The 27,998-nt window shown below is 45.5% G+C and overlaps 1 protein-coding gene across 3 annotated transcripts in view; it reads left to right on the top strand.

Moving 5' to 3' along the window:
* The first annotated feature begins 20,307 nt into the window (after positions 1-20,307).
* Positions 20,308-27,998, top strand: part of VWCE (von Willebrand factor C and EGF domains) — a 67,882-nt gene continuing 60,191 nt past the window's right edge. For all 3 annotated transcript variants that reach the window (XM_066583187.1, XM_066583186.1, XM_066583185.1), the window contains exon 1: positions 20,308-20,787. In XM_066583187.1, coding sequence (XP_066439284.1) covers positions 20,681-20,787 — 107 coding nt within the window. In that variant the 5' untranslated portion in view covers positions 20,308-20,680. The remainder of the gene's footprint in view (positions 20,788-27,998) is intronic.

Below are 27,998 nucleotides of genomic sequence, written 5' to 3'. Positions count from 1 at the left end.
AAATGGAAAATATGATAGCACCGTTGCTCAGAGGAACATCTCCATAACATTTTATAGGATATGGTCCACATGGTTCCACTTCACAGATTCTTCAGAACTTAGTTGTTGGTTATCTTTTAGCTAAATTGGCATGAAGGGAATACGCTGTACCAACACGCTGGTATGAAACAGCCCTTATGGCTTAACCCATTCCAATCCAATTTTAGATTCAGGGTGTCCTAAAAGGCTTTCTCTTTTTGCTGTTATACAATGGTGCCATCTGCTGGCTAAAGCCAGTGTGTGTGCGCCAGAGAGGCTCCGACAGCAGAGTGGCTGGCAATAGACGGTAAGAATACCCTGTCAGACATCTTCTGACATTGGAGCTGTACAAGCTTCAATCAGAATGTAGGAAGATGTCAGACAGTGGATTGGAAAGGGTTAAACAGACGGGTGCCTGCGCTAACGTGCTTGCCGCTACGGAGCGTATTAGCGCATTAACCAGTGTTTCTTTGAGTTTTTTTGATCGCGCCTGTCTGAAGAGGCCCTTATACTGTATTTGATGATGGAAGAATAAACAGGTGTACACAGAAGGACTAGGTGAATTATTATAGGTTACTTTAAAAGGATAAAGACAAAAACATACAAAAAGATATACAAAAGCATACAAGATAACAATCAAATATATGAAAAGATATATAAAGAATATATCAACAAGATATGGAAAAACAATACAGTATTATACTTAGCCTGCAGATTGTGTATTCTGGTGTTGCTTGCACAGTTCCAAATCTGCCCAGCTCTTTGTCTAAGGCCTCCTGCACACATGCGGGTCGGACCCTCATGCGGGATTCCCGCAGTGGAATTCAATCCGGTGCCTGGCCGGTGACCCCAGCTAACCAGTTCGGCGGCTTCTGTACACTCTGCAGATGTTCTGTCCGGCACTCCGTTGCGCATGCGCAATAGCCGCCAGCGCTGGGGGGTGACGCGTATCCCGCGATACTTCCACAGTGCTCACCGCGGAAGTGCCGCGGGACGGACGGCTTCTATTGACTTCAATGGAAGCCGACCGTGCCTAACCCGCACAAAATCACAGCATGCTGCGATTTATTCTCTTCGAGTGGAAAATCACAATCGATTTCCGCTCGTGGAGATGAAATGGTACTTTGCCATTGAATACTATGGGCAGGATTTGCTGCGGAGTCTGGAGACCGCCACGGTCTCCACAATGCAAATACGTCCGTGGGCATTAGCCCTTAAACTACCTTGTATATACTCATGATGACACTCTGTGGTCTTCGGTATCTGTTTAACCAGTTATGCTCCTTTTACACCAAACAAGAAATGCACAATTCTCGTAAACAAGCTGGTGACGTCATAACCAGTCGGTCACGCAGGGATTACAACCCCTGAACGGGACCTGCGGTCTATCCGCAATGTTAATATCTGTGGATAGGAGATAACTTGTAATTCTGGTACAACCCCTGTAAATTAATCCCTAAGATCCGTTTACACGGCCCGACCTCACCAAGATGATACCCACTGATTGAAGAGATTGGCTCGCAATTAAATGGGCTTTACATAGACCAATTCAGACCATGTGGGGTGTGTTAATATAATCATTTGTTCCCTATACATTTTCATCATTGTCAGCAGAGGCGTAACTTGAAGCTTCTGGGCCCCAATGCAAAACCTGGAACGGGGCCCCCAACTATAATGCTTTATTCATAGTACTGGACTTCCTATATGGAGAAGAGAGGCCTTATGGGCCGCCCAAGGCTCCTGGGCCCGGGTGCAACCGCATCCCTTGCATGCTCTTAGACACGCCCCTGATTGTCAGCAGAACATCCCCAATTTGCATGGGGAGATGTGCTGCCAACAACGATGAATTTTGTGGCAGCACAAAAGAACCAATTAGCCAACAAACGAGCATTTGCTTATTTGTTGGCTGATCGCTGCTCTCTTTACATCAGGTAATGATCGGATGAATGAACGTTTGGACAAACATTTAGGCTTGTTTCACACAGGAGACGCGATATCGCCGCAAGAAAATCACAGCAATATCGGTGGCCTGTGCGATATCGCAATTTTATGTCGCTACAAAGTCACACAACTTTGTAGTGCTCTTTTGCTGGGATCTACAGGGGGGCAGGTGGGGGGGGGGGTGAAGGGCTTGAAATACAAGCCCTACCCCCAAAATAAGCCCTAGCTGGATTAAAAAAAAAAAAAAAGAATACATCACATCTCACGTGCTGTCATCTCCCAGCACATCTCCCCTGAAGCTCTGGCAGACTTACTTGCAGTTTTCTGTCATCCCTTCCTGGATTGGAGCGCTGGCTGTGATTGGTTCTCAAGCGCCACGGTTCAGCCAATCAGAGCCAGCGCTCGATGAACTAATCACAGCCATTGCATTGAATGGCTGTGATTGGTTTATCGAGCGCTGGCTGTGATTGGCTGAGCGGTGCAGCGGTCCACCAATCAGTGGCAACGCACTCCTGAAGGAAAATTCCTGACCAGGAAGAGATGCCTGAAGACCAGTGCCGGGGACCAGGGAGAAGACACGACGGAACTGACAGCGCTTCTTAGGTGAGGTATTTTTTTTTAGTTTTTTATGCAGCTAGGGCTTATTTTAGGTCTTTCACAGTAGGATTTCCTACTGTAAAAGCTGCATCACACCGCATGAAAACTATATTTTCGTGCGATGCGGTGCAACAGAAAGGAAGGCTCTAGCAACCAGCGATTTTTTTTTTGTCTCTCAATGTCACATGTTACAAAACATAGCTAATGCATGGGCTTCACATACATGCAATTTGTAGCACTGTCGCATCGCGAGAAAAATCACATGATTTTTTCGCTCATATGAAACAGGCCTTATTTACGATCGTTGACCCATGTAATGGGCCTTTACCATGCATGATGTTGTCCATTTCATATACTGATGTCTCGTCTTTCCTCAAGAAGAATCTGCCTAATCATGAATCTGTCTGGGATGATTTAGTGATCCTGCACTGAGCAGGGGGTCGGACCCGATGACCCTGGAGGTCCCTTCCAACGCTACCATTCTAAATGAAGCTATAAGTGGGTCATTTTAAATATATATATGATTCCTGCTACCCCCCTAAATTACTAGAAGGGGGGCCTTGATAAACCATTTCTTCTTTCCCACATGACCACGGCGTGTAGGAGTTTGAGTGGAGTGGTACTTGAGTATTCAAAGAGCTCCAACCCATGGTCATGTGGGTGATGATGGGATCAAAATCATGTTCTAGTAATTGGTGGAGGTCCCAGCGATCATACATCTGTCACCTAGTTCATGTTCTATCATCTTGTTCCATATACAATGTATAGAAGAATACAATCTTCAAAAACAGCAGCACATTCTTGTTCTCTGTTTGCTTTATTATAACTGACTTATTACCACTAGGTGGCAATACTAACAAAGAATGAGTTTAAAGGGAATCCGTCATCTCCGATGAGCCTCATAACTTAAATTAATGACCTATTAGAAAGGACATTGAGTTCAAATGTGTAATTTATATACTTTCACTCCCTCCCGCTCCCCCGCTGTGCTCACTGCGAAGCGGGGACGACGGAGCATGTGTACATAATGGAGCGGACTAGTCATAGTGGAGAGAATTAGTGAACATGAAATAACTTTTTTAAATAAACATAAAACTTCCATGGCACTAAGTATATTCCTGACATCGCTGTTATTGTGAGGGAGATATTTTCCTATAAGCAACACGCTTCCTGTACACTAATCAGACTGAAGTCTTCACAAGGAAATGAAGAATAGAACATGTCTAATGGTCTTTTTACACTGACAGATAATCCGTGACCACAAAGAGCATGTTAGTCAGCATTCATGGGCAGATTAGCGACTCCAATCGTTAAAACGATCATTTCTCCCCATACAGCTGTCATTGATCAACTATATATCGCCATGTTCACATGGAGAGATGTGCAGCTGTAAGTGGGCGGGTTATTTGTTATAAAGAAACTGTGCCTTTAAGAGAGGGCGGAACCTGGGGCAAGGCAACAAAGAAGAGGTCCAGGCACACTTACGGTCCTTTTACATGAGATGACCTGTTGGGTGCAGATACTCGACGGGTTGTCCCAGCGATGATTGTTCCTGTGTTTTTACACAGACGCAATCATCACTGTGTGAATGGAGGCAGAGTGGGCCGGGGATCGTTCCGGTTGCCCACCTCCATTCCCAGTAAACAGGCAGTCATTCATAAATGCATAAACTGAATAACGAGCGAGAAGCACACAAATTCTCATTCGTCGTTCAGTTGCTGCATGCATTTAGACTGAACGTCAATTTTATAGATTCCCCTTGGATGCGGGAAGCTGAACAATTGATCGACTCGTATAAATGGCCTTTAGCGTGTAAATGAGCATCAAACATCAAGCTAAGCTGGAAACAAGTGAGAAACATCTGGAACGGAAAGGAACAGAGATTGCGCTGCCACCTGATTATTCTGTGGTCTTCTCCAAAGGTTGCACTGTCTTCACAAACTTAAGGGAACTGAACCAAGTCTGACCATATTTTGTTACCAAATGAACTGTTTGTATTGTTTGCCATTAAACCATTCAAGTTATTGCAATATGGTGTCTAGATCTGATTATACATCGGTGACCCACATACCGTGCTGCAGTCCAAAGAGCTTGGCCCACTTTTTGACCTGACCACTGGTTGACCCTACCTGGACATACCCACAGCTCTACGAGCCCTTAGTCCCCGCCATGGATAAATCTCGTCTAACTTCAGATGGAGAGTTTGGGAACTCTTCAATGAGTGCCGTGGTTAAACTTGGTGACTCGGCCTTCACCGAACCTGAGACTGGTGCCTCCATTATGACTGACTCAGATGACCAGTCAGACTCGCACTGAGCTCCTAGCCTGCCGCTTCATTTCACAGCCAACCAGCTGATGAACAAACGTTTGCTCATTCATAGTCCGATCATTCATCCTTTTACATGGCTCGATTGTTGAGTGAACAAAGAATGTTTTGGCCCAATAATCAGCCCATTTAAAGGGAACCTGTCACCAGGTTCATATTGCCCAAACCATGGGCAGTATGAACCCAGAACAGGTATGTACAGTGCGCCCGTGTATGCTTTACTCAGAAATGCTGCAATATTTCAGAACAAACATACTTTAAAGTGTGTCCTGGAACAGATCTCCAAATCACGGGGCAAGCCGAACCGGCCTCTCCCCGTCTGTAGCATATACATTGACAGCTCCTCTTCCTATGCCTTTTAGAGTAAAACATATATTGGCACACTGTTCATACCTGTCCTGGGTTCATGCTGCCCGTGGACCGGATGACAGGTTCCCTTTAAAGTATTATGTGCCACTTCCTCTGTTGGATGTTCTTGTTGAGGTATGAAGCCCGGGATGTGGTTAAAAATACGTGCCTGTGGTTGTTCATTGAAACATTTTAAAGCAGCTAACTTCAGATTGAGTTAGCTGGGGTACAGAGTTTGCAGGCCTGGTGACAGAGCCAGAACCCAGAAAGGACTGTAGTTGACCTGTGTACCATCTATGAGACTGGACGTGTGTGTGGCCAGTAAGGAGATTGAAGAGATTCTCCCTGGAGCTGGCCTCCTTCTAAGAGACAGGACATCCTATAGGGTAGAGGTTATTGCACCACCAAACTGCCAGTTGCAAACTTTATGCTGTTTACCAAACTTCAGTTTAGTTTTCCGAGTTGTTTGCGTGTAGATGTTCCACCCGGATACTCATAATTCTGGTCTCGGACATAGACCACCAGGCCATGGCACTTTCCAAATGTGGCGTTATGTGGGACTCTACATGAGTGGAATATTCCAGGAGGGCCGCAGACAGCACAAGGCCCGAATGCAAGAACAGTATAGTACTGTACCTTTTGCACACTCAAGTACTGTTCACATATGCATGTGACACCCCCCCCCCCCCCGTGTGACACACGAACTTGCGCAGCGTATAGACTTCTATAGGGCCCTTGGTGTGAAAGTACGCAGAAAAATAGAGCAGGTGCTATTTTTTTTTTGTGCACGCCCAAATCACGCTCATGAGAATGAGCCCACTGTCATTAATGGGTTCTATTCTCTGCGTATTGCACGTATATATTTTATGTGCGCAAATACGGTTGTTTGAAGAAGCCCTAACATAATAAAGTCACCAAGTGAAAAAAAACGATGAATTTTTATTTTAGTCAGGCCGGTTTCACATCTACGCTGGCATATCGTCGCAGAACGGGCGCAAAATACTTCCGGTAAAAAGACACGCAGCTGAGTGGAGACCGAACAGACTCTATTATAGTCAATGGGGTCCTTTCGGTTCTGATCGATTTAATCATAAGACAGACCCATTCGGCCAGAGGATTCTCCTTTTCTGCTCCCCAAACATCGCAGTAAAACGGAATCCCCGCTGCGGATGTGAAAGCAGATTTATATGTTTGTATTGATTGGCAATTGATACATTTAGGTCTATATGAATTATACATGAAATGATTGCAATAAAAGGAGGGCATGAAATGAGAAGAGCAAAAAAACGGTAGTAATCAGACAATCTTGAACAGATATGCGCTACTGTGAGTGTACCACTAGGGGGTAATGCACTGCATGCAGTAGAAATGCCCAGAGCATACAGTGCATCTCATCTGCTTGTCCAGGTGTTTTCAGTCTGTCCAGTAAGACAGTCGTCTACCTGAGTCCACTATGGATAGAAAATAGTTTTATTTCTGGACTTGCTATGAAACTATTTGTAGATTATGAAACTATGGGCAGAATGCAGCAAGATAGCAACATTCACACAACCTAACAGCTCAGTGAATAAACAGTGTAGCAGAACAAAGCCCATAACATAAATTTCACACCAAAACCAAGCTTGGTACATAAATACAGCACCAGAACCAAGCTCAGTACATAAATACAGCACCAGAACCAAGCTCAGTGCTCACAGGGGTTTTCCAGGAAGAATACTATTGACGACCTATCCTTAATAGTTGATGGGCTAGCGTCCGTCACTCAGGACCCCAACCGATCAGCTGAATGGGCTCATGCTGTCAGCGCTGCAAATACACAGAGGTTGGAGTGAAAGCAGCAGAAGTCTCCGCACCAATCTCTGTGTAGTGGCCGGTGCTTGTAACTGCAGGCACAACTCGCCGATCAACTATTGCTGACCTATCCAAAGGAAAGGTCATCAATAGTATTTTCCCTGGAAAAAAACCCTTTAAATACAACATAAACCAATCTCAGTACATACATACAATACCAGAACCAAGGTCACAACATAAATACAGCTCCAGATACAAGCGTATAACATAAATACAGTAGTTGAACTACGCAATTGTACATTACTTAAACCCACCCCAATGTACAAATCAAGTATCTGCTTAGGTCGGGTTCATATCTGCGCTAGAACCTGCTTTCGGAGGGTCCATCGCAGATCTGACACAAAATGCCGGAAGAAAAAAAGTGCTTCATGCATTGCTTTTTTTCCTGTAAAATTCCATACAGCTGAGTGGAAACCAAAGAGAGTCTATTATAGTCAATGGGGTCCATTTAGTGCTGTCCAGTTCCATCCAAAGTCGAACCAATTCAGCCAGGGAATTCCCCTTTCCTGTTCCGTTCCGAATCGGAACCCCCGACACAGATGTGAAAGTATAGTGTCCCAGAGTTCTGTCAATATCTTGTTTGTGGAGTGCATTTGATTTATGTGTATCGATTGGCTGCAGGACTGAAAGGGTTACTGTCTGGTATGCTCTGTCCTGTCTGGAAAATGTATTGCCTTGTGTGTGTCAATTGTGAGCACGTGATGTTGCATGATATATGTGTTTGCAGAATGCAATGCAGAGGAGTAAGTCAGTCTGGAGAGTTGCGTAAGGATCGGTTAGTCAGACACACAGACACTACAGAGATCAGTCTGTGTGTGGAGCATGGAAGAGGCCAAGCGATGGCTTGATGCTCAGCCTGGGCCCATTCAACCCAGGAATCCTTCAGTACTATTGTTGAGTGCTGAGAGAAAGGAACCACTTCATAGTGAGAGGAGGGAGAAAATGTCAGTGCTTTGCCAGTGGAGAAAGTGAGTACCGTGAGTAAAGGCACCTGCCGATAACTTGGACTGTGGATTGTAGAAATACCCCGTGAGCTCCACTGAGAAGTAATACTTGTAAGCTGTGATTTCTACAACTGTTCTGCAACTGTTATTGACTTTATTGAAATGTTTAAGTAAATGGACAAGATTGACCATTCCCGGTTTTATTCCAAAATATACTCTCCTGGTGGTTGACTATTTCATTCAACTGCAAGATCTATCCTTGGAGAAGGAACAGTGGCATCACAAGTGACAACTCGACTATAGGTAGCCCCTGGTTACTATCCCTGTGATCTTCCCCAGCAGTAACGTGATCGGGTCCAGAGCTACCCTCAGGGGAGGAGATGGTAGACCCTGTGACAAGGTCTTTCTCTACCCCGCTGTCTCCTTGGCTGTGGGCCTGCTCCTCAGACACTGAAAAAGCAGCCTTAGTTTTCTCTATCATTCCACCATTCTCTTGAGGAAGAACGAGATGAAGAGATCGTGTTGTACGTTCCTCCAGCATTGGAGAACATGTACTTTCACAGTTGAGGACCCCTCTCTGGTACCTCATTTTGTGGAAGGATTAGCTGCCAATAGCAACACTGAGTGGATCCAGAACACAATGTAGATAAGGGAGTGGAGAGAGAAATGTCCTTTTTACGTGTTTATAGTACGGGTATAATTTATCGTGAGCTCACCGCATCCTGATCACGTTTTGTTATGATTTGCGTCAGGACATTGAACAGAAGATCAGAACAATGCTTAAAAGGACAAACTAATTAAAAAGCGAGATAAATTTATACAGCTTAGTCCTCAGGGAACTCAGTGAGTTGAGTTTTAAAGAGAAATGCCAACCAGTCACAGATGGAGTGGAACTGAGTGTAACGTAGGCAAATAGCAACTATTATTAAAGACGTATGAGTACAGCGGGACATTGGAGAGAATCCATCATGTCCAGCACTTCTCGGATAACTAATTCTGCAGTTAATATCTGGATGACTAAGATTTCCATCTTTCTAAGGAGTCGTTCACATCAGTGTTGGAGGTCCCTTCAGAACCTCCGTCATTGATTTCTGCTAGAAAACAGGATGAAATAGCACAACAAGCAGTGCTATTTCATCCTGTAAATTCCAGTAAAGGGATGGACTGCTGGTCGGAAATCAAATGGACTCCATTATAGTCAATGGGGGTCCATTTGCCAATGTTCTGTTCCGTCATAAGACGGAACCGTTCAGCCAAGAGGTGCTTTTTCTCTGCTCCCAAGCAGGAAAACAGAACTCCTGAATGCCGGTGTGAACAAGTCCTAAGGGCACAAGACGCTCACTTTGTTCAGAACATGTCTGATACGCAGTATAGACTATGCACAGAGAAGTTCTGTTAGCTTTGGTTTTGGCACCTTTATTTGATGGCCCCCTGATATAGTGGCCCAGAGGTAGTTGGGCCCCTCCCTAATGTTATATGTTTGTCTCGTGCCATTGTCCAGTCAGTGTCTTAATTGCGAAATGCATCAGAGTTATGTGTATTGCACCTCTGCAGCACTGAATAGGTTATGTCTGGAAAATGTATCATGTTGTGTGTTATGTAACTATGTCTTATATATGTGTTTGCAACAGAGTCAGGAGTGAGTAAGCAAGTCAGTCAGAGGGTCAGAGAAGCAGTCTATGAGAAGGTAAATGAGTTAGTCTTGCAAGTGAGAGAAGATTGACACCCACATTTCAGTGATCAGCCTGTGTGTGGGGAGAAAATGGAGAAAGCTGAGTGATTCCCTTTTTTGTGGCCTAGGACCAGTCTACCCCCGATGTGCCAGTGCTACCACTAAGTACTGAATAAGAAGGAAGGACCGCTACTTGGCGAGAGAAGGCACCAGAAGAGTGAGTGTTGACTGGTAGAGAGTTGGAGAGAGAGAGTCACTGGGAGTGGGATCACACAGATAACTAGGACTGTGGATTGTCTGGAATACCCCGAGTATCCTCCCTGTCACACCACCTTCTCTGGTTGTAACTGTGCCAAACTGCTGTTATAAAGAAGATTGTGTTGAAGTTGAAGTAAACGGACACTACTGACCGTTCCCGGTTTGTCCATAACATTTCCTTGTGTGTGGACTACTTTATTCTACCATCAAGGTTCACCACAGAGGATGGAATGGTGGCATCCTGAGTGATAAGAAAGACTACAGGTAATCTCCGGTTACTTTATATCAATGGTTTACTCTAGCATCACCAGAATCTAGAGAGATTACAAGCCAGTTCATACCTTGGAGAGGCTGAGGTTGACCACGGGCCGATGCTGGACCACCAGGCCTATCCATAAAACACCAGCTAGGCCAGTTTCCCAAAGACAGCCATGCCCATCCCAAACTGGTGGTTGAGGTCCTGTTACAAACCCCTTGAAAGAAAATTCGAGGATGGACAGGGGCTTCTATGAGGCTAGTAGGTGCTAAAGGAGCTTCCCTTCCAAATGGCCTTCTCCACAACTCAAAAGATGCCCATACACCTTCAATAGCTGTTGGCTGAATGAGCAGCTATTTCCATGACAAAAAGGTAGTAAGCTGCTTCCAGGCTTATCTCCAAGGAGAACAAAAGGATCCAGTGTTGAAATTCAACATGCCTAAGCTTTCTTTCCCCTGTTATGCTCTGTTAGGGGACAATCGGGAGGCCTACATACATTAGTCAGTTGGTCAAGAAGATATTGGCAGTTTCACACATCTTTAACTATCATGCATGGTTGCCTTTATTTGTGTGAAGTATGGATGAGACTCCAGCTCATGCCCCCATATGTTCCTCAAAAAGAGTTCAGGGGGTCATTTATTGGATTAAATAGCACCCTTGCTTAGTTTTATTAAAGGGGTTGTCTGGGTACCATCTGATTTTTTTAAAGGTCAATCCAACACTGTTAAACCAATAAAACCAGCAGTTCTTACCCGTTCTCTCTCCCAAAGATGGAGTGCTGCAGCCCCGCAGTCCTCCTGGTCTTTGTTTTGGAACGGTTACCTTCTGATGGGTGCAGCCAATAAGACGCCGCATCAATCAGGTGCTGTTCTCCTAGCATTATGGCTACCAGCATCTGAGCGATGATGGCAGGAAAATGGCATGTGACTGCTGCAGCCTCTGATTGGCTGCACAAGTCAGGTGGTAGCCATTCCAAAACAAAGACCCCACCGTCTTCGTCCCAGGACCGCAGTGCTGGATCACCGGGAGAGGAAGGATAAGTGCCAGGGCTAGTTTTATTATTTAAAAAAAGTTGGATCAAGTTTTAAGAAATCATATGGCACTGGGACAACCCCTTTAAGAAGCCACAATTGATGCCCTTTAATAATGTTTCCTTTAATTATCTTGGAGCTGCAGTGTGCGGAAGAATTGAAAGAAACTTCACTTTAAATTGTAGAAAGTCCTTTCCATTGAGTTAATTTAGAACATTGTTGGGGGGGGGGGGGGGATTTTGGGGGCTTTTACAATTGTTTATGATGAGGCAGACCAAGATGTCATTGAAACTCTTGATAAACCCTCTCTGCAGCCAGAGGGAGCCTCTTTACCCAGAGGAGAGTGCATGGCCATTTGAGTCTCCTCACTCACCGTATATAGTTCATCTCCCTAAGGAGAAAAGACAGCGTTTATGTAAGGGGGTTGTAACCCCTTAAAAATTGCAGGTTCTGAAGTAACAATCCGGAAGGTTCATGTTATTTTATTGTGTGAACACGGAGGGACCTCTAGTGGTCAATTCTAGGTATTGCATATTGTTAGACTTTTAATTTTTGTAATTTTTTGATTGGCTGTGGTTGGACACATGGGCTGTGCCGATGCTGGGGCTCATGCATGCTCGATAGAAAAAGTACTTGTTTGCCACATGGGAGTTGAAAAGCGAGATAGGAAGTCTGCCACTATCACGTGTCCAGCCGCTGCCATATCAATTCACTTTTTATATCAAAGACTCTAGAAATGATTGCACCTTGTTGTGAGTTTCATTAATAAATTAACTGTTTGTCGAGCATCAACCATATGCACATATATCTCCTGCAGTGTATGCTGAAGACCAATATCTACCATGACCGTATGTATCCAGTACATAGGATGGGGAACCTCAGGGCTCGCTCTAGCCCTTAGAAAAGGTCTTTGCCATGCTACTCTCCTTAAGACTAGACACAGGTGTATGTGTACTTGCGTGTGCATAAATGCAGCATTTTTGTGGAACGAACATTGTGTTCTATTCACTGCGTATTGCACACGCAAATTTTGCATGTGCAAATACAGTCAAGTGAATTCAGCCTTACCCTCAGAATCAATGTTGTGGCATCCAAGCACAGTGCATAGGTCTCTCCCAGGTAACAAACTGCCGGTGGCCCCCTATCCACCCTGGAGCTCCTTTCACAAAGGCTACATCAAAATCTGCTGTGTGAACATACCCTTAAAGGGGCTGTCTCACTAAAAGTTATCTCCAACCCCAAAGTTCTCAGAATGAATAGAGTAATATTAACACATGTGCACCACTGCTCCATTCACTTCATTGGGACTGCGGGAAATAACAAGGTTCAAGCTCTCGGCAATCTCCGGTATCTCATTGAGAGCTCTTGCATCAATTAAAATTCCCTCGTATTGAGCATTTTTGCGCCCACATTTCGGTTGGGCCAAAAATACATCTATTTTTGTGCGCACCCAAGGCTCCATAGTAGCACTCATCTGCACGAAATTGCACACGTAGCTACGCAATTTTGCTGTGTTAATTACTAACACTGGCGACTAATTAGGCTGCTGAGCTGGTTCAAAACCAGCATGGGTGTTTCCCATCTCGATGTGAGCAAGCCCAGTGTTACGTCAGCTCGGTGCACTATAGCACCAATCCTCCGAATGGACGCAAGCGTGTCCTTTTTAAAACCGCAATCACACACATAGTATTGTAAGGACCAATTGCACCTCTCCAGGCAATGATGGAAGGACCTCTGTCCCTTACTAATCAGGGAAAATGGGGAACCCCTGCCTAATAGCAGGGTAGTCGTCCTGATAAGTCGGCCACACTGTCTTCATCTGGGACCTGGCTATGGTTGTCTATCTGTATGCATGTGAGCTCTGGGTGAGGTTTCTGTTCTATGTTGTGTACATAGCCCGGTATGTTGGCGTGAACAGTGACATCTGTGCAAGGGGCCAGACGTGCTTTATGTGCAGTCATGTTCTATGTTCAGTGTGTGTGAACAGTGTTGTGTCCTGTGTGTAATTAGTGCATCTCTCAAGGTTCTTGATCAGGAATAGCTAGGTCCTAGATGAGGACAGTGGGGCCGACCTTATCGGGACGATTACCCTGCTTTTAGGCAGGGGTTCCCCACTTTCCCTGGTTAGTAAGAGACAGGGGTGCTTCCATCTATGCCTGGAGAGGTACAATTTGTAGCAATAGCTGAGTGAGTGTTTGCAGTTTTAAAAGGACACAATCCTGCGTGGCGCTTTAGTGCGCCGAGCGGATGTATCACCCTGCAATGCAAAAGAGTATACTTACCTGCATAGAAATGCTCGTGAGAAGACGTGATCGGGCTCCTTTCAGAGCGCAATTGTGTCACGCTCATCTGTAGGAGACCTGAAATGAATAGATTACCACAGTTGACACCCCTCCATTCTGGTACCTTCGGGACTCCCAGTCTTGGTGGGGTTCAAGCAGTTGGACCGCCACCGATCAGCTAGTTACCCCCTATCCTGTAAATTACTTCTTTTCGTTGGCGAACCCGTCTAACTGCAGCAAAGGCATCAGGGTGTAAATGTCTCTCCAAATGCCACAATTTAGATTAGAGCATTTTTTGAGTAATAGTCCCTTCCGTCCCAAGATAGCTAGTAGCGTATATTGGTGAGAACGACTAACATGAAGTGACCCTTTCCTCTACGTATGCCCCTCGTCGGTAACATCACACATGTGCTTATTACTAATAATGATGAACTCAGTCTTTTCCACATCCTGGTTTCTTTTTTTTTTTACTTATAGATAATAAGACCCTTTTATTGCTTTTTTTTCCTTGAAGACATCTGCAAAAAATTCTCTGCATACTTACCAGAGATACAGCACCCATGTTGTCTGTCTATATGGATATCACCATACAAACGAGGATTTGTATTGTGTGTCTGTGTGTGTGATTAGGGGGGTGCAAAGCCGGAAGCCCGAAAATAGGTTTAGTTAAAAGCCTCTTGTGTGGACACTGCGTGATCCCCACACTGAGAGCAAGGACTGGGCTGGAGTTCATTTTACCAGTTGAGTGTGGAAGTTATGGGGTCTGCAACAAGTACAAAGGATAATGCCTGGAGCAACGGACCGCTGATTCCTTCCAGATGTGTTCCCAAGCAAACAAATAGTAAAAAGTGATCATGGAAGTGAGTGCGGAGAGAGGGGGAAGGGAGGACTGTTCTCTCAGCCAAGTGCAGATAGTGTCTGAGACCTGGCGAAACATCATTACAGTAAGGGATCCGAAGTGACCGGCATCGCATATATGACTCTTTATTCTGTATATCTAAGTAACTTCAGGGACCACCAAACTTTTTTTTTTTCAAAAAGTTTTAGGTACTTTGGGCAAAACTTAGATTACTCAGTTATTTCTATATAAGACATATCTAATTTGGGACGGACTCTTTTCTAATGTTTATAGGCTGCAATATATATATCTATATATATATGTATATCTATATATATTAGGGTTTGATTGCAGATGTATGCATGCAGTTTACTGGCCCTTAAAAAAGCCCTGAACGTTGAATTGTAGCGAAGTGTCCTACAGTCCAGTTTCGGATGAGCGTATTACAAGGGCAATTTTTGTGCCCGCATTAGGCCGCTTTCACACGGGACGACAAAAATCGCACGATTTTGCGGCGACGCGTTAGCGCGAGAAAACACATGTATGTGAAGCCCATGCTTTCCAATGGGTTCCTTCACATTAGCGGTTTTCTCTGATGCTATCTTGTGAGAAAAAAAAAACACTGCATGTGCTATCTTGCTGCGATGTGCGATTTTTAAATTTTTTTTTTGTAGCCCTTGTTTCCCTTGCCTCCTTGTTTATCTCATCTTGAGATTTTCGTGCGATGCAATGCATTTTCAACATTGGACAGTCTAATTGACTTTTGCGATAAATCACACGTTCTTATTGCAAGAGGCCGTGTTGCGATGCAAAATTATTCTCACAAAAACAGTAATATCGCCAACTTTCTTGCGGCAAAATTGCTGTCGCCTGTGTGGAAGAGATCCTGTCCAGGACCGACTGTGGATCTACTGGTCTGAACCCCCAGATCTGCGCTGCTGTGAGTTTGATCGTGGCCTTGTCCATAATGCAGGCGCAAAAATGTGCTTATAAGGGCAAAAACAAGGGGCATGCGCTAATACGCTTACCGCTACGGAATGTTTTAGGGCATGAACCAGGCTTTTTTTTTCCCGACTACTCTAACTCGGCACTAGTGTGCGCAAGTTTGAAAAATAAAGCGGAAAGATAGGTCCTGCCCCATCTTTTCTCGTACGTAGTATTAATGTGCGAGAATCCCGATAGCGAAAATGAAACCATTATGACTAGAGATGAGCGAGTATACTCACTAAGGCACATTACTCGAGCGAGTAGTGCCTTAGCCAAGTATCTCCCCGCTCGTCTCTAAAGATTCGGGGGCTGGCGGCGGACGGGGATCGGCAGGGGAGAGCGGGGAGGAACGGAGGGGAGATCTCTCTCTCCCTCTCCCCCCCTGCTCACCGCCGCAACACACCTGTCACCCGCGCCGGCCCCCGAATCTTTAGAGACGAGCGGGGAGATACTCGGCTAAGGCACTACTCGCTCCAGTAATGTGCCTTAGTGAGTATACTCGCTCATCTCTAATTATGATCATTGGTTTAGTTTTGTCCCGGATTGCGGCCATGATTTTCACGGCTGTATAACAGGACCACAACACGCCCGTATGTATAAAGCTTGAATGAGTGTATTTTGTGCGCGATTTTGTGCAAATACTGTGCGTATTTGTGCAGGCACTGCTAGGTCACATGGATGGGGGAATCACCCCTGCCCTGATTTAAATGGCGTACATATGTGCACATTTGAGCACCTCCCATAGGCCTCTGGGCTCCTCTTTACACGGCCATGTTTGCACGCGTTTTTGAGCACGCAACATCTGCTCATGCTAAATGCAGGGATTAGAACCCATTGATTTTACTGGGCTCATTCTCATAAACCCGTTTTGCAAACGCATTTCATGCATGTGCAAAAAAATAGGACCTGCTGTATTTACCTGCGTTTTGCACGGCAAAAGTGCCATAGAAGTCTATAACAGGTGCGAAAATCAACAAGGCGAAGGCTGAAGCACTGCGCAAAACACAGGAAAAATACCCAATTCATTCCACAGAACAAGAGTGTCTAGCACATGCGTGCGAACTGGCCCTCTGCAAATATGTTGCGCTGAGTTGCATGCAAAAACACATACGCCTGTGTAAATCCGCCCTAATACACTCATCACAAGGCTCATTCACACGGGTGATATTCCCATGCAGGTTCCGTCCGGTTGTAATATGGACAGAACGTGCACGCGAAATGACCCCATTCTGGGTTCAGGCATACGAGTGATTTTTCACTTGGACCGCTGCATGGAGGCTCCATAGGCGAATATGGGAGACAAAAAAACGCAAGACGCAGAAAGATAAGACATGCTGCCATTCTTTTCTTTCTAGCAACATGGCATAAGTGAAAACATCGCAAATGTCAAGGAAACCATTGAGAATCATTGGCTTCAAAATTCTGCGTTTTTATTTACTCTCAAATTGCACGGAAATCGCACAATTTTATCACCAGTGTGAAGGCACCCTAAGGCCTCATGTCCACTAGGAAATTTGCGCCCGTGCAGATTCTCCATGCAGAATCCCGCAGCGGGTCCCTCCTTTCCCGGGGACGTGAGGACTGAAAAATGATTTAACTTACCTGTCCGGACGCTGCGGGTTCCCGTCCGTCGTGGCTGGATCTTCTCTCCCTCTGCACGGCGGATGTGCTTGGCACGCCGGCAGCATGCCGCGCGCATGCGACGTGCACTCATTCTTTTTTTGAACTCCTGCTCTCCCGCACTCCTGCGCCGGAGAGCAGAAAATCAGCTGCGGGTGTGCCTATGGAAGCCTGCGGGAGACCCGCAGAAAATGGAGCATGCTGCGTTTTTTTCTCCCGCACGTGAGAAAACGCAAATCTATTAAAATGCCATCCGCGGGTGCAAATTTCAATTTAATTGACCGCGGATGGCCAATGATTCCCTATGGGCAAAATTGAATGCAGAAATCCGCAGCGGAATCCGCAATTCAATTTTGCTGGTGGACACGAGGCCTAACAGAATAAAATCTAAGGGCTTTTACCCATAAGCGTTTTCGTTAGCTGCCAAATCGCAGCATTTTCTTTTTCTCCAAATGTCAATGGGACTTTCTAATGTTAAAATCGCATCGCACCAAAAATCGCAATTTAGCGCTAAATTGCGATTTTTGTGCGATGCAATTTTAACATGGATTGGATAAAGTGTAGAAAATTCCTGCAGCAAAGGGCTATAATAGACGAGTGTGATAAGCAATACTCTCGCTCCTACGCAATTTTTTTGCGCATTCTATCTAGCACTCGTGCCTGCATAAATACGGAGCCTTTTTGCGCAGGCTCTAGTCGTTCATAGGGGTGGGGGAATCACACCCCCCCGCCCTGATTTAAAAGGCTAATTAGCCTAACGAGGTGTCAGTGATCACTAGTATGCGCATGTTTGCGCACCTCCTATAGTCCTCTATGGGGCTCTTTGGTGCGCAAACACGCACAAGATATAGCAGTTCCTTTTTGTGCCAGCGAAAACAATGGGCGCAAAAAAAAAGTGAGAATGACCCCATTGAAATCGCAGCGTATCACGCTCATCTGTTTAAGCCCTTACGTGCCAGGAAAATCTGCAGCGGCAAATCCGTACCAAACCATGCAGATTTTGTTACAGATTTACCGCTGCAGATTTTCCTGTAAAAAAGGAGAAAAAACTTATTGCTTTGAAGTCCGCACTTGCGAACTTTGCTGTGACTCTGCACGTAATCCACAGCAAAATCCACATTATTAGGGTCGTGGATTTTGACAGGAAGACCAGATTGCTGGTACGGAAATCCACTATAGGTTTTCTATGCAGAAATCTGAACAGAAAATCCACAGCATTTCCACTTTATCCGAATGTGCTCCCCCATAGTACTTGGGAAGAATAGAAGGGTCATCCTAGCCATCTGATTACTATATGTGAGGCGATAGGTAACTTGCAGGGTTTGTCCCATCAAAAAAAGTTATTCCCTACCACAGGATCTCACCGCTGGGAGCTCTAACAATCTTGAGAACAGGGGTCCCAAAGGTACCCGAAGCACTGGTGACTCATGTACAGAAACATTCTATTCATTCCAATGGAAGTGCTGAGTACTTAAAGGGAACCATTCATTTGAGCCCCATAAACAGCTGTCTATGTATGGAATCTGCCTTGGCTTTCAATTCCCAGTCATTGTTACAAGGCTTGTATAAAGAGTCTAACATTGACTTGCAGAAATGCTGCCTTCCAATAGGTGGCACTGCAGAGGTATTGTTTCATCTCCTTCTTTTACATATTACCCAGAGGAGCATGAATGGCCTTATAAGTCTCCTCACTCACTCACCTTCTAGGTGCTTCCCATAAGGAGAGAAGAGAGCGTTAATGGCCCACGTGACAGGCCCCTCGCTAGCCAAGCCAGAAACCTACTGCACACTGATGAGGGGCAAACACCTTGAAACATCTCCTTTATTTTGTCTATGGGAGAGTCACACTGTGTGCACATGCCAACTTTGTTGGGACCCATCCCAAGAACACGGAATGGGGTGAGTATAAAACACAGCTCCCTGGACTCCCCGTTCCATCACCTTTGTGCCCCATAATGTAGTTTATCGGACTCAAAGCTGATGAAAGGTTCCCTTTGAAGTTGAATATCTCCACAGTCCCATTGAAATAAATGGAACAGCAGCGAACATGCTCAACCACCATTCCATTCATTTTGGACACGGTTCTTGTGATTGGTAGATGTCCTAGTAGTTTGATCCCACTGATGAGATAGTTGTCCATCTTGTGGACTGAGAATAACTTCTTTTAGTGGGACTACCCCTTTAAAGGGGTTGTCTGACTTAATTCTTTCATATAGTTTCGAACCGCCCATGCCCAAAGCTATATAAAAAGAATGTACTTACCATGACGCTGGAGTGCCGTTTCAGTGTCGGCGAACCACACCATCTGACAGGTGACATCACGGAGCCAGAACACCTGGTGACGTCCCGTAAACCTGTCATTCTAATGTAGAAGCTCCCACCAGGTTACAGGTCATCACTAATGAAGTCCCTGTTGGGCCTCCTATTGGCTGCAGCGGTATGTGGGTTAACAACTATGTGACCGCTGCATCTGTAAGTAAACAGAACACTGGAGTGGCGGTAAAGGAGCATCGTGGAGTTAAGTATGTTTTTACTATAAGTTTCGTTCCCCCCCCCCCCCTCCATTGATTATTATCGTATATTGGGAAATATGGAAACCCCCTTTAAGGCCACTTTCAGATAAGCATATCTCCATGCTGAGGGGACCGTAAATCTATAGCACTAATGACATGGCCGTACTGTTTATGTCCGTTTTCTGCAAACACAGCGTGATCTATTTTTTTTGCCTATTTACCTCCCTATTTGTATTATTTTCTATTGCACAAATGCGGATCCATCTGAAACTATCCCGCGTCTCCGTCTAGATCCTGCTTATTCAACCATCACTGAAAAGGTAATGGTCAGATACAAATCAATGCACATTACATAAGCAAATCTAATAATAAAACATAGTAAAAGACTAAATGTTTTCTGAAGCTACGCTTATTTAGCAACGAAGAGAAAAAAAAACTTCCTCCTCCCCAGCCAAAGTTTTTGCTCTTTAACGACTTTTCGAACTTTTTTTTTTTTTTGAGTCTTGATATTTGTTTATGCTGAATTTGCTTAGTAACGGAAAGTTTAGAACACAACTCCTCGGGCTTTCTTTGAGGAGATATACACAATCAAGTTTCTTAATAAACATTACATAGCAGCGCACACTTGTGCAGAACAGATAGAGAGACACATGCAATCTTGGCACATCAGAGAGTGTGACATCTGGGAGCGGATAGAGAGATCTGCATCTGGCAAAGCTTTCTATCCGTTCCCAGATGTCACTGTGGGGCCACTTCCTTCTTACTATGATGTGAGGGGCTCCTATCCCATCAAATTCATCAGCAGCAGAGCGGAGAGGGAGAAAGTGAGTCAAAGGAGGGAGAGCTATAGCGAGGGGAGGATGGAGAGCTTAGGAAGGTGAGAGCTTGGGATGGGACACTGCTAAGGACACGCAGTAGGGAAGAAGGAGGCAAGAAAGAAAACGGACACTTAATTCGGGATTAGGAGGAGAGCGAGAAGGGGACAGACTCAGGACACAGATGGTCAGGGGACAAGAAAAAAGTAGAGGACGCCAATGAAGCTCAAGCAAGAAGCAGAAATTCTGTAGGTTGATAGAGCGGACAGATAGGGGAAAAGTTTTAATTTGGAGTAAAGGTGCAATCGAGAGAGGAGCCGGCGCGGGGAGATCCCACTCACTATTGGTCACTGCTGGATTTGGGGCTGGTTCGAGAGCTCATCATGATCCCATTTTGGATGAGGGTGTCCTGCATACTCCTCCTAACTGCTGGAAAAGAAGGGAGAATTTACAACGGGAGGAAGAAGCCGCCAGCGCTGACAGCACAGAGGTATATTGACACAGCAACTCTGAGAAAGTATCTCCAGACATGCGCACAAGGGGGCAGCGTTACGCGAGGATGGTCTACTCATGCAGTGCGCTGCACCCAGATGTAGCTGTGCTCAACTACAGCAAGGCATTTCACTGCTACGCTTTCACACCCGCGTTAGGGTTCAAGGTTTTCGGCTCTCTGCTCTGATTTTTGGAGGAGAGAAATGGAAATAAAACTGAAAAAAAAAAGTTTTTATTTTCCCCCATTGATTTCAATGGGATTTTTTAAAAATGGAAAAGCTTTGGTTTGATTCCGTTCTGTTAGGTTTACAGGGTTTTTTTTTGGGGGGGGGGGGGGGATGGGGGGGTGGGGAAAGTACAATCTGCAGTGTTATTTTTCTGTTCCAATAAATGGAAACAAACGGAATGGAAGCAAACGGAAGCCTTTCCGTTTTTTTGGAAACCCCATTGAGATCAATGAGAAAACGGATTCGTTTTTTTTCAGTTTTCTCCAAAAATAGAGCATAGAGACGGAAGCCCTGCACTGAATCCTAACGCAGATGTGAATGCAGCCTAAGGCCTCATGTCCACTCAAAAAATAGAATCTGCGCAGAATCTGCCGCGGATTTCCGCGGCGGATTCCGTGCAGATTTGCTTTAAATGGCATTTTTTTTGCATGCAGATATCCGCACACATTGCTATCAATGTGATAGCAATGTTGCCGATGCGCGCCAAATGGAGCATGCCGCGTTTTTTCTCCCGCGCATGAAAAACGCAAATCACTTAAAATGCCATCTACGGGTGCAAAAATCAAATTTAATGGACCCGCGGATGGCAAAATCCACTGCGGATTCCGCGGCGGAAATCAGCTGCGAATTCCGCAATTCCATTTACCCAGTGGACATGAAACCTAAGGCTATATTCACAAATGCGAGCGCGATATCAGTCTGAGAAAATCAGCACATTATCGCGCTTGCCACCGTGCATTTTTCACACTGATCCAAGGTCTTTTTATTCAAAAACGCCTCGTATCGCTTCTGTGAAATTGCGATCCTCAGGCGCATGTTTCATGTGCGTCAAAGGTTCGCAAGTGTTTCCCATTGATGTCAATGGGAGACATTGCATCGTACTCGTATGAACACCGCACGGCATGCGAGTACCCTGCAATGTTTTTTCAGGCAATGAGCGAGGCGTTCCACCGGGACACCCAAAGATGCTGTGATTTATTTTTCCCTATGAGAAAAAAAAAAATTTTTTTTAATCGCTTATGAGAATAAGTCTATTCAAGTGAATGGAGTTCATATATGCTCGAGTTTTGTTGCGCATCGCATCACACAAAACACATGCGAGAATATCGCTCGTGTGAATAAGCCCTAATATACATAGAAAACCTACATTACAGCATCACGAAAGCAGTAATCCTGCTCATCTATAATGAACTGCAGTAGGGAGAAGTATTTCACTGTAATTGCCTGTGTTATGGGGGTACTGCAGCTGGCACTGCTGAAGGGCAATGTGTTTGGCACTCTGATACTGTGGCTGGCACTGTTAACGGTAATGTTATGGGTGCACAATGGATGACCGTATCATGAGGGTGATCTAACTGGCAGGTTATGAGGATATACTATGTCTCGCAGAGGTGTTTGGGCTGTTAGAAGAGCACTGAGCATTGCACTTATGACGGCACTGTAGCTTGGCCATTTTTTATGTGGCTTTATTAAAGGGGGTTGTACCAGTAGGTGATAGGGGATAACTTGTAATTCTGGTACAAACCCTTTAAGGGAGCAAAGTGCTGGCACTGCTAGGGTATGTCCACATGGGACCAATCCGCTGCAGGACCTGCTCTATTTTCCTGCATTTTGCGCCATAGAAGTCTACGGCAGGTGTGCAAATACAGAAAGGGAAGGATGAAATACTGCGCAAAATGCAGGAAAAAGAGATAGCTGGACCTTATTAGGCTTTAATAGCCAATTTATTTTAGGGAAAGGAAGTATCAAATGCACGTGTACTGGCCGTGTGCGCAAAAATTACAGTAATATGCGCTGAGATTCGTGCAACAGGCTGATTACCTGGGACTTCAAATATTGTTCATGCACAAATACACTGCGCTGTGGCAAGCATTTTCGCACAAACGCTCGTGAGAAGGAGCCCTAAGACACTACATGCAGCTACATGTCTTACGGCGGTCGTGCCCGAGCGTATGTCCACGGTCAATTTTTGCGGGCGCAATATGCAGCAAATAGAAACCAAAACATCGCTCATGTATATGACTCCATTCAAAAGAAAGGGGTTCATAATTGAACACGATTTGTGTGTCTCGCAATGCGCAAATCTCACTCGCGATTTATTCGGCCGTGTGAATCCAGCCTTACAGAGCTTATGTTTTAGACATTGTTATAAGTGCAAAATACAGATACTGTGGCAGCCACTGTTATAGGGGTCACTGTTATGGATAACTATGGCTGGCACTGGAATTGGGCATTGTAGCTGGCACTGTATGCGGTTATACTGGTTGAGTCTGTGGTATCCGAAAGAATGCTACAGAGCACCACTTACACCTGTTCTTCTTTCTTATCTTCATTATAACTGTAGTGGCTCAGAACGTCTCTTTCTGACCTCCTCCATAAGTGTATTCTCTGTAATGTCTTGTGTAGATGCACTGTGCAAATTGTCAAGTCTCCTGTTATGTGTATTGCACAGCTGCAGCAAGTAAAAGGTTAATGTCTGCATGAGACTGGGAGATGTCTGCAAATGTATCAATTTATGTTCTGTCATGTGGTATGCTAGAGAATATAAGTAGTTTCTGAGTCCCTGATCTTCAACGGTCGTGGAAGGAGTGAGTGTCGGCCACATGGAGGTACCTTCAACCCTCATGAAGTGATGAAGGAAGAGGAGAGGTATCCTGAGTGTCCCAATGCCAGGAACTAATAACGAGTGAGGAGAAATAGAGCGAGAGTTAGCGTGTAGCAAGAGTCTGATCATTGTGCAGAGGTACTAGTTTCAGCTTTTAATTTGTGGAGAGTCAATCCCTTCCCCCTTCCAGGAGCAGTCCTGGACAGATAACTAGGACTGTCAGGCCGGTGTCATCCTGAGTCTTCCCTTCCAGTAGTGGTCCCGTACAAATCTCAAGATTGTAGGGCCAGCGTCATCCTGACTTTCTCCCAGATCTTCTTGTTTATGTGTGCCTTGCATTGATATATCATTATAGTTGTGTACCCTGCTTTTTAGTTCACTGCAGTAAAGTTGGCTAGACCCTGACAGTTCCCAGGGACTGATGTACTTAATCATTACTTTGTGTGTGGACTCTATTCTTTACCGCTGATGGCTTATACCGGTGGAAAAGGAATGGTGGCGTCACGAGTGACAACCCTGCTATCTATTTAAATGTTTATTGGCCATCTGGGAAGAAGCCTAGTGGTACGTGGGCCGAGGTTGCGTGTAGCCCTCCAGGAAGGAGCCTGTTAAGTGCCACCATGACAAGTGACTGCCTTGCCCTCCCAGCTCCTCTGTGTAGGCGTCATGTCCTGATTGTACCCACCAGGTCAACATAACTAGTAGGATATTACAGAGACAGATAGGTCCTCACTGTTGAAAATATAAATCACTGTAGAGAACCTTACTAAATATAATATATCAACTTAATCTAAAATATAACCTTTAATAATAATATTTACAATTCGGAAACTAATGGAGACCACAATACAAATAGATACATACACACACAAAACATACATGGGTTTGAATATACCAATAGTGGTAATCCAAATGAGAGATACTCGTTGCGTTCCGATTATGATTTACAGTTAAGTGCCAAGATGCTCAATGGGGTATAGAGTCCTCAAAAAGGCCACTTCTCCCTTCTATCTTAGCCCGTTTCATCAATGTATTCAGGTAAAGCAGGGAGAATAAAGCATAATTTACCCTTTGGTGTCTCTTCATTATTTAATTTTTATTCTGTCATAAGTTACCCCGCTTGGGCTGCAGGGAGGCCTGAGTTGGTTACAGGCCAACACGAAGATATTACTCAGATGTAAATCACTATAAGACACTTATAATGTACAGGATATGAAGAGAATAAGCCCCCTAGTCTTAGTTTGTGTTATATAGTGTATTAGGCTTCTCCCTAAATCCTGTAGTACAGGGGTCCCCAACCACCGGGCCGCGCACCGGGGCCGGGCCGTTAGGTGGTCAGCGCTGGTCCGCGGAACTTTTCTTCTAAACATAAGGCCTGCGGGCCGAATCCGGCTCGCTGCCTCGTGTTATGTGGCCCGCGGCGTGCCGACGCCGCTGACAACTGAGGCGATTACCAGCGGGGGCGCCGCAGCTCTCCGCTGGTAATCGCGCTGGTCCCAGTGCACACTGACGTCAGTGTGCAACCAGGATCCTCCTCCCCGAGTCCCCTGCTCATTAGTTCCGCAGGAGAGGAGGGCTTGGGAAGGAAGCGTGCAGGGCTGCACACTGACGTCTGGGCAAGCAGAGAGGGACCGACGCTGACAGCGGGGAGGAGGTAAGTATATGGGTTGGGGGGGGCTGGTTATTACTGAGGGGTGGGGGCTGCCTGTTACTGGGGGGGGGGGCTGCTTACTACTGGGGGGCTGCTTATTACTGGCGGGGGGCTGCCTGTTACTGGGGGGGCTGCTTATTACTGGGGGAGGGGCCTGCCTGTTACTGGGAGGTGGGCTGCCTGTTACTGGGGGGGGCCTGCCTGTTACTGGGGGTGGGGCTGCTCACTACTGGGGGGGCTGCTTACAACTGGGGGGATGCTTACTACGGGGGGGCTGCTTACTACTGGGGGAGGGGCTGCCTATTACTGAGGGGTGGGGGCTGCCTATTACTGGGGGGCTGCTTATTACTGGTGGGGGGGCCTGCTTATTACTGGGGGTGGGGGCTGCTTATTACAGGGGGCTACTTATTACAGGGGGAGGGGCTGCTAATTACTGGGGGGGGTGAGATAAATTATATGCTGCCCTATGTGTGTGCTGGGGGGGGGGGGGGGGATAGATTACATGCTGCCCTGTGTGTGTGCTGCCAGGCGGTGGGAGGGGGAAATATTATACTGCCCTATGTGTGTACTGCCAGGACATTCTAAATGTCATAATTGAATAAGTATGTACTAAACTCCAACCCCCTTCACCCTGCCCCATATAACCAAAGCCCCGCCCATGTTCCGCCCAACCCTGCCGGGCCTTGTAAAATTGTTCTTGCTTGAATCCGGTCCCTGGTGCCAAAAATGTTGGGGACCACTGCTGTAGTAGACTGATACCAGGACATTCATGTAGATGTAGTTTGCGTTGCTTATAATTCTCACTCGCTATCCTTAAGGGGTCATACCAATTGGAAGAATTTTATTCATAATCAGTGACCTATATAGAACACTGGCATAGTGAGCAATGGACACAGAAAGTCAAAGTAAGGGCGCCCACCCACTGGCGATTTTTTTTCCCTGCGAAATTCGCAGCATTTTTTTCTCTGCAGGGGTCTATGGGACTTGTAATGTTAAAATCGCGATCGCGCAAAATCGCGATTTCGCGGTAAATTGCGATTTTGCGCGATCGCGATTTTAACATTACAAGTCCCATAGACCCCTGCAGAGAAAAAAATGCTGCGAATTTCGCAGGGAAAAAAATCGCCAGTGGGTGGGCGCCCTAATAATGTACACTGTTAGTTGGAGTATGGTCTCAAAGTTAGGATTAGTCACTTAACTTTGGTTAAAAGAGCTGGACTTATTCAGCTTATAATGATTATGCAACAAATACTCTTTTTATGATTATACGTTTGGTCGCATATTCTAGATAATAGTGCGTCTAATTTTCCCAATTTGGTAGGGATATAGAGTGTTCAGTTTTAATGGTCTAATAAGGGTATATAGTCCTCAGTATTTTTGATCAACGCGTTTCCTCAGCCTAAGTGTACTTAGGGCTGATTCATCAGGATGACTAGATCGGTATTTGTTCCACACTGATGTCCTTGTCTGACAGCTTATGCTTTAAAGCTCCGATGTTGGCTACAAGCAGCTATCGTACCCCACCATGGACACAACTATTGTGGAACTTAGAAACTTTTTACCCATCTATTATATATAAGCCTCTATGCTATAGCTCTGATGGTGGCTGTGATATGGCTGTTATGACTCTGGACGCACATAAAGTGCTCACGGTGTAAGCTCCATGAGCTTACTGACAGTTCTCCCAGATCTTCTTGTTTATGTGTGACTTGCATCGGTATATCGTTATACTTGTGTACCCTGCTTTTCAGTTCACTGCAGTAAAGTTGGCTAGACCCTGAGAGTTCCCAGGGACTGATGTACTTAATCATTACTTTGTGTGTGGACTCTATTCTTTACCGTTGATGGCTTATACCGATGGAAAAGGAATGGTGGCGTCACAAGGGACAACCCTGCTATCTATTTAAATGTTTATTGGCCATGCAGGAAGAAGCCTAGTGGTACGCGGGCCGAGGTTGCATGTAGCCCTCAGGGAAGGAGCCTTCTAAGTGCCACCGTGACTGCCTTGCCCTCCCAGCTCCTCTGTGTAGGCCTCGTGTCCTGATTGGACCCGCCAGGTCGACACATAACTAGTAGGATATTGATCTAAATCCAGTTAGTCCGTGCTTAGTAGTCAAGCGGGCAGCCCTACTGAATGATTGAAAGCTATTACAGTGCACACACTTAAGAGCTCCCATACACATTAGAGTTTAGTCGTTCGAACGCGCCAATAATGGCAGGGCTGGACATCTCTCTACTGTGTATGGGGACAGCTCAACTTTCCCCTGATAGATGGTTTCAGGGGAAAGAAGGATTGGACATTGAATTCCAACACCTGATCCTTTTGTTCCACAGGAGACAACCAGCACCAGAGTTGGCTGAGCTGAATGTTTGCGTGTATGGGAAAGACAGGGGAAACAATTGTTAGATGAACAATTGTTGTAGGTGTATAGAGGCCTTTATATAGAGAAGGCTGTTAAACATTTAGTAGGACTGCCCTCTGGACTTCTAGGCCCAGAATGAGTACAGAAACACGGGTTAGGACCAAGGGACCGAAAACAAACAGAGACTGGACATACTGGCAGAAACACTAAACAGGACCAAGAACTGCAAACTGCAGGCTGGACTCACAGACAGACATAAGATAGAACTGGAAAGCGACCAACACACTCCCCAAACATCCCCACATGGTAAAGCAGATGGAATAGCTGAATATAAATACAAGGAATTAGTTTGTGAATTGGCCA

This window comes from Eleutherodactylus coqui, chromosome 11, assembly GCF_035609145.1.
Source record: "Eleutherodactylus coqui strain aEleCoq1 chromosome 11, aEleCoq1.hap1, whole genome shotgun sequence".
In the NCBI taxonomy this organism is placed as follows: Eukaryota; Metazoa; Chordata; class Amphibia; order Anura; family Eleutherodactylidae; genus Eleutherodactylus; species Eleutherodactylus coqui.
Note: the sequence above shows the minus strand (reverse complement) of the source record. Positions and strands in the feature narration are given on the sequence as shown.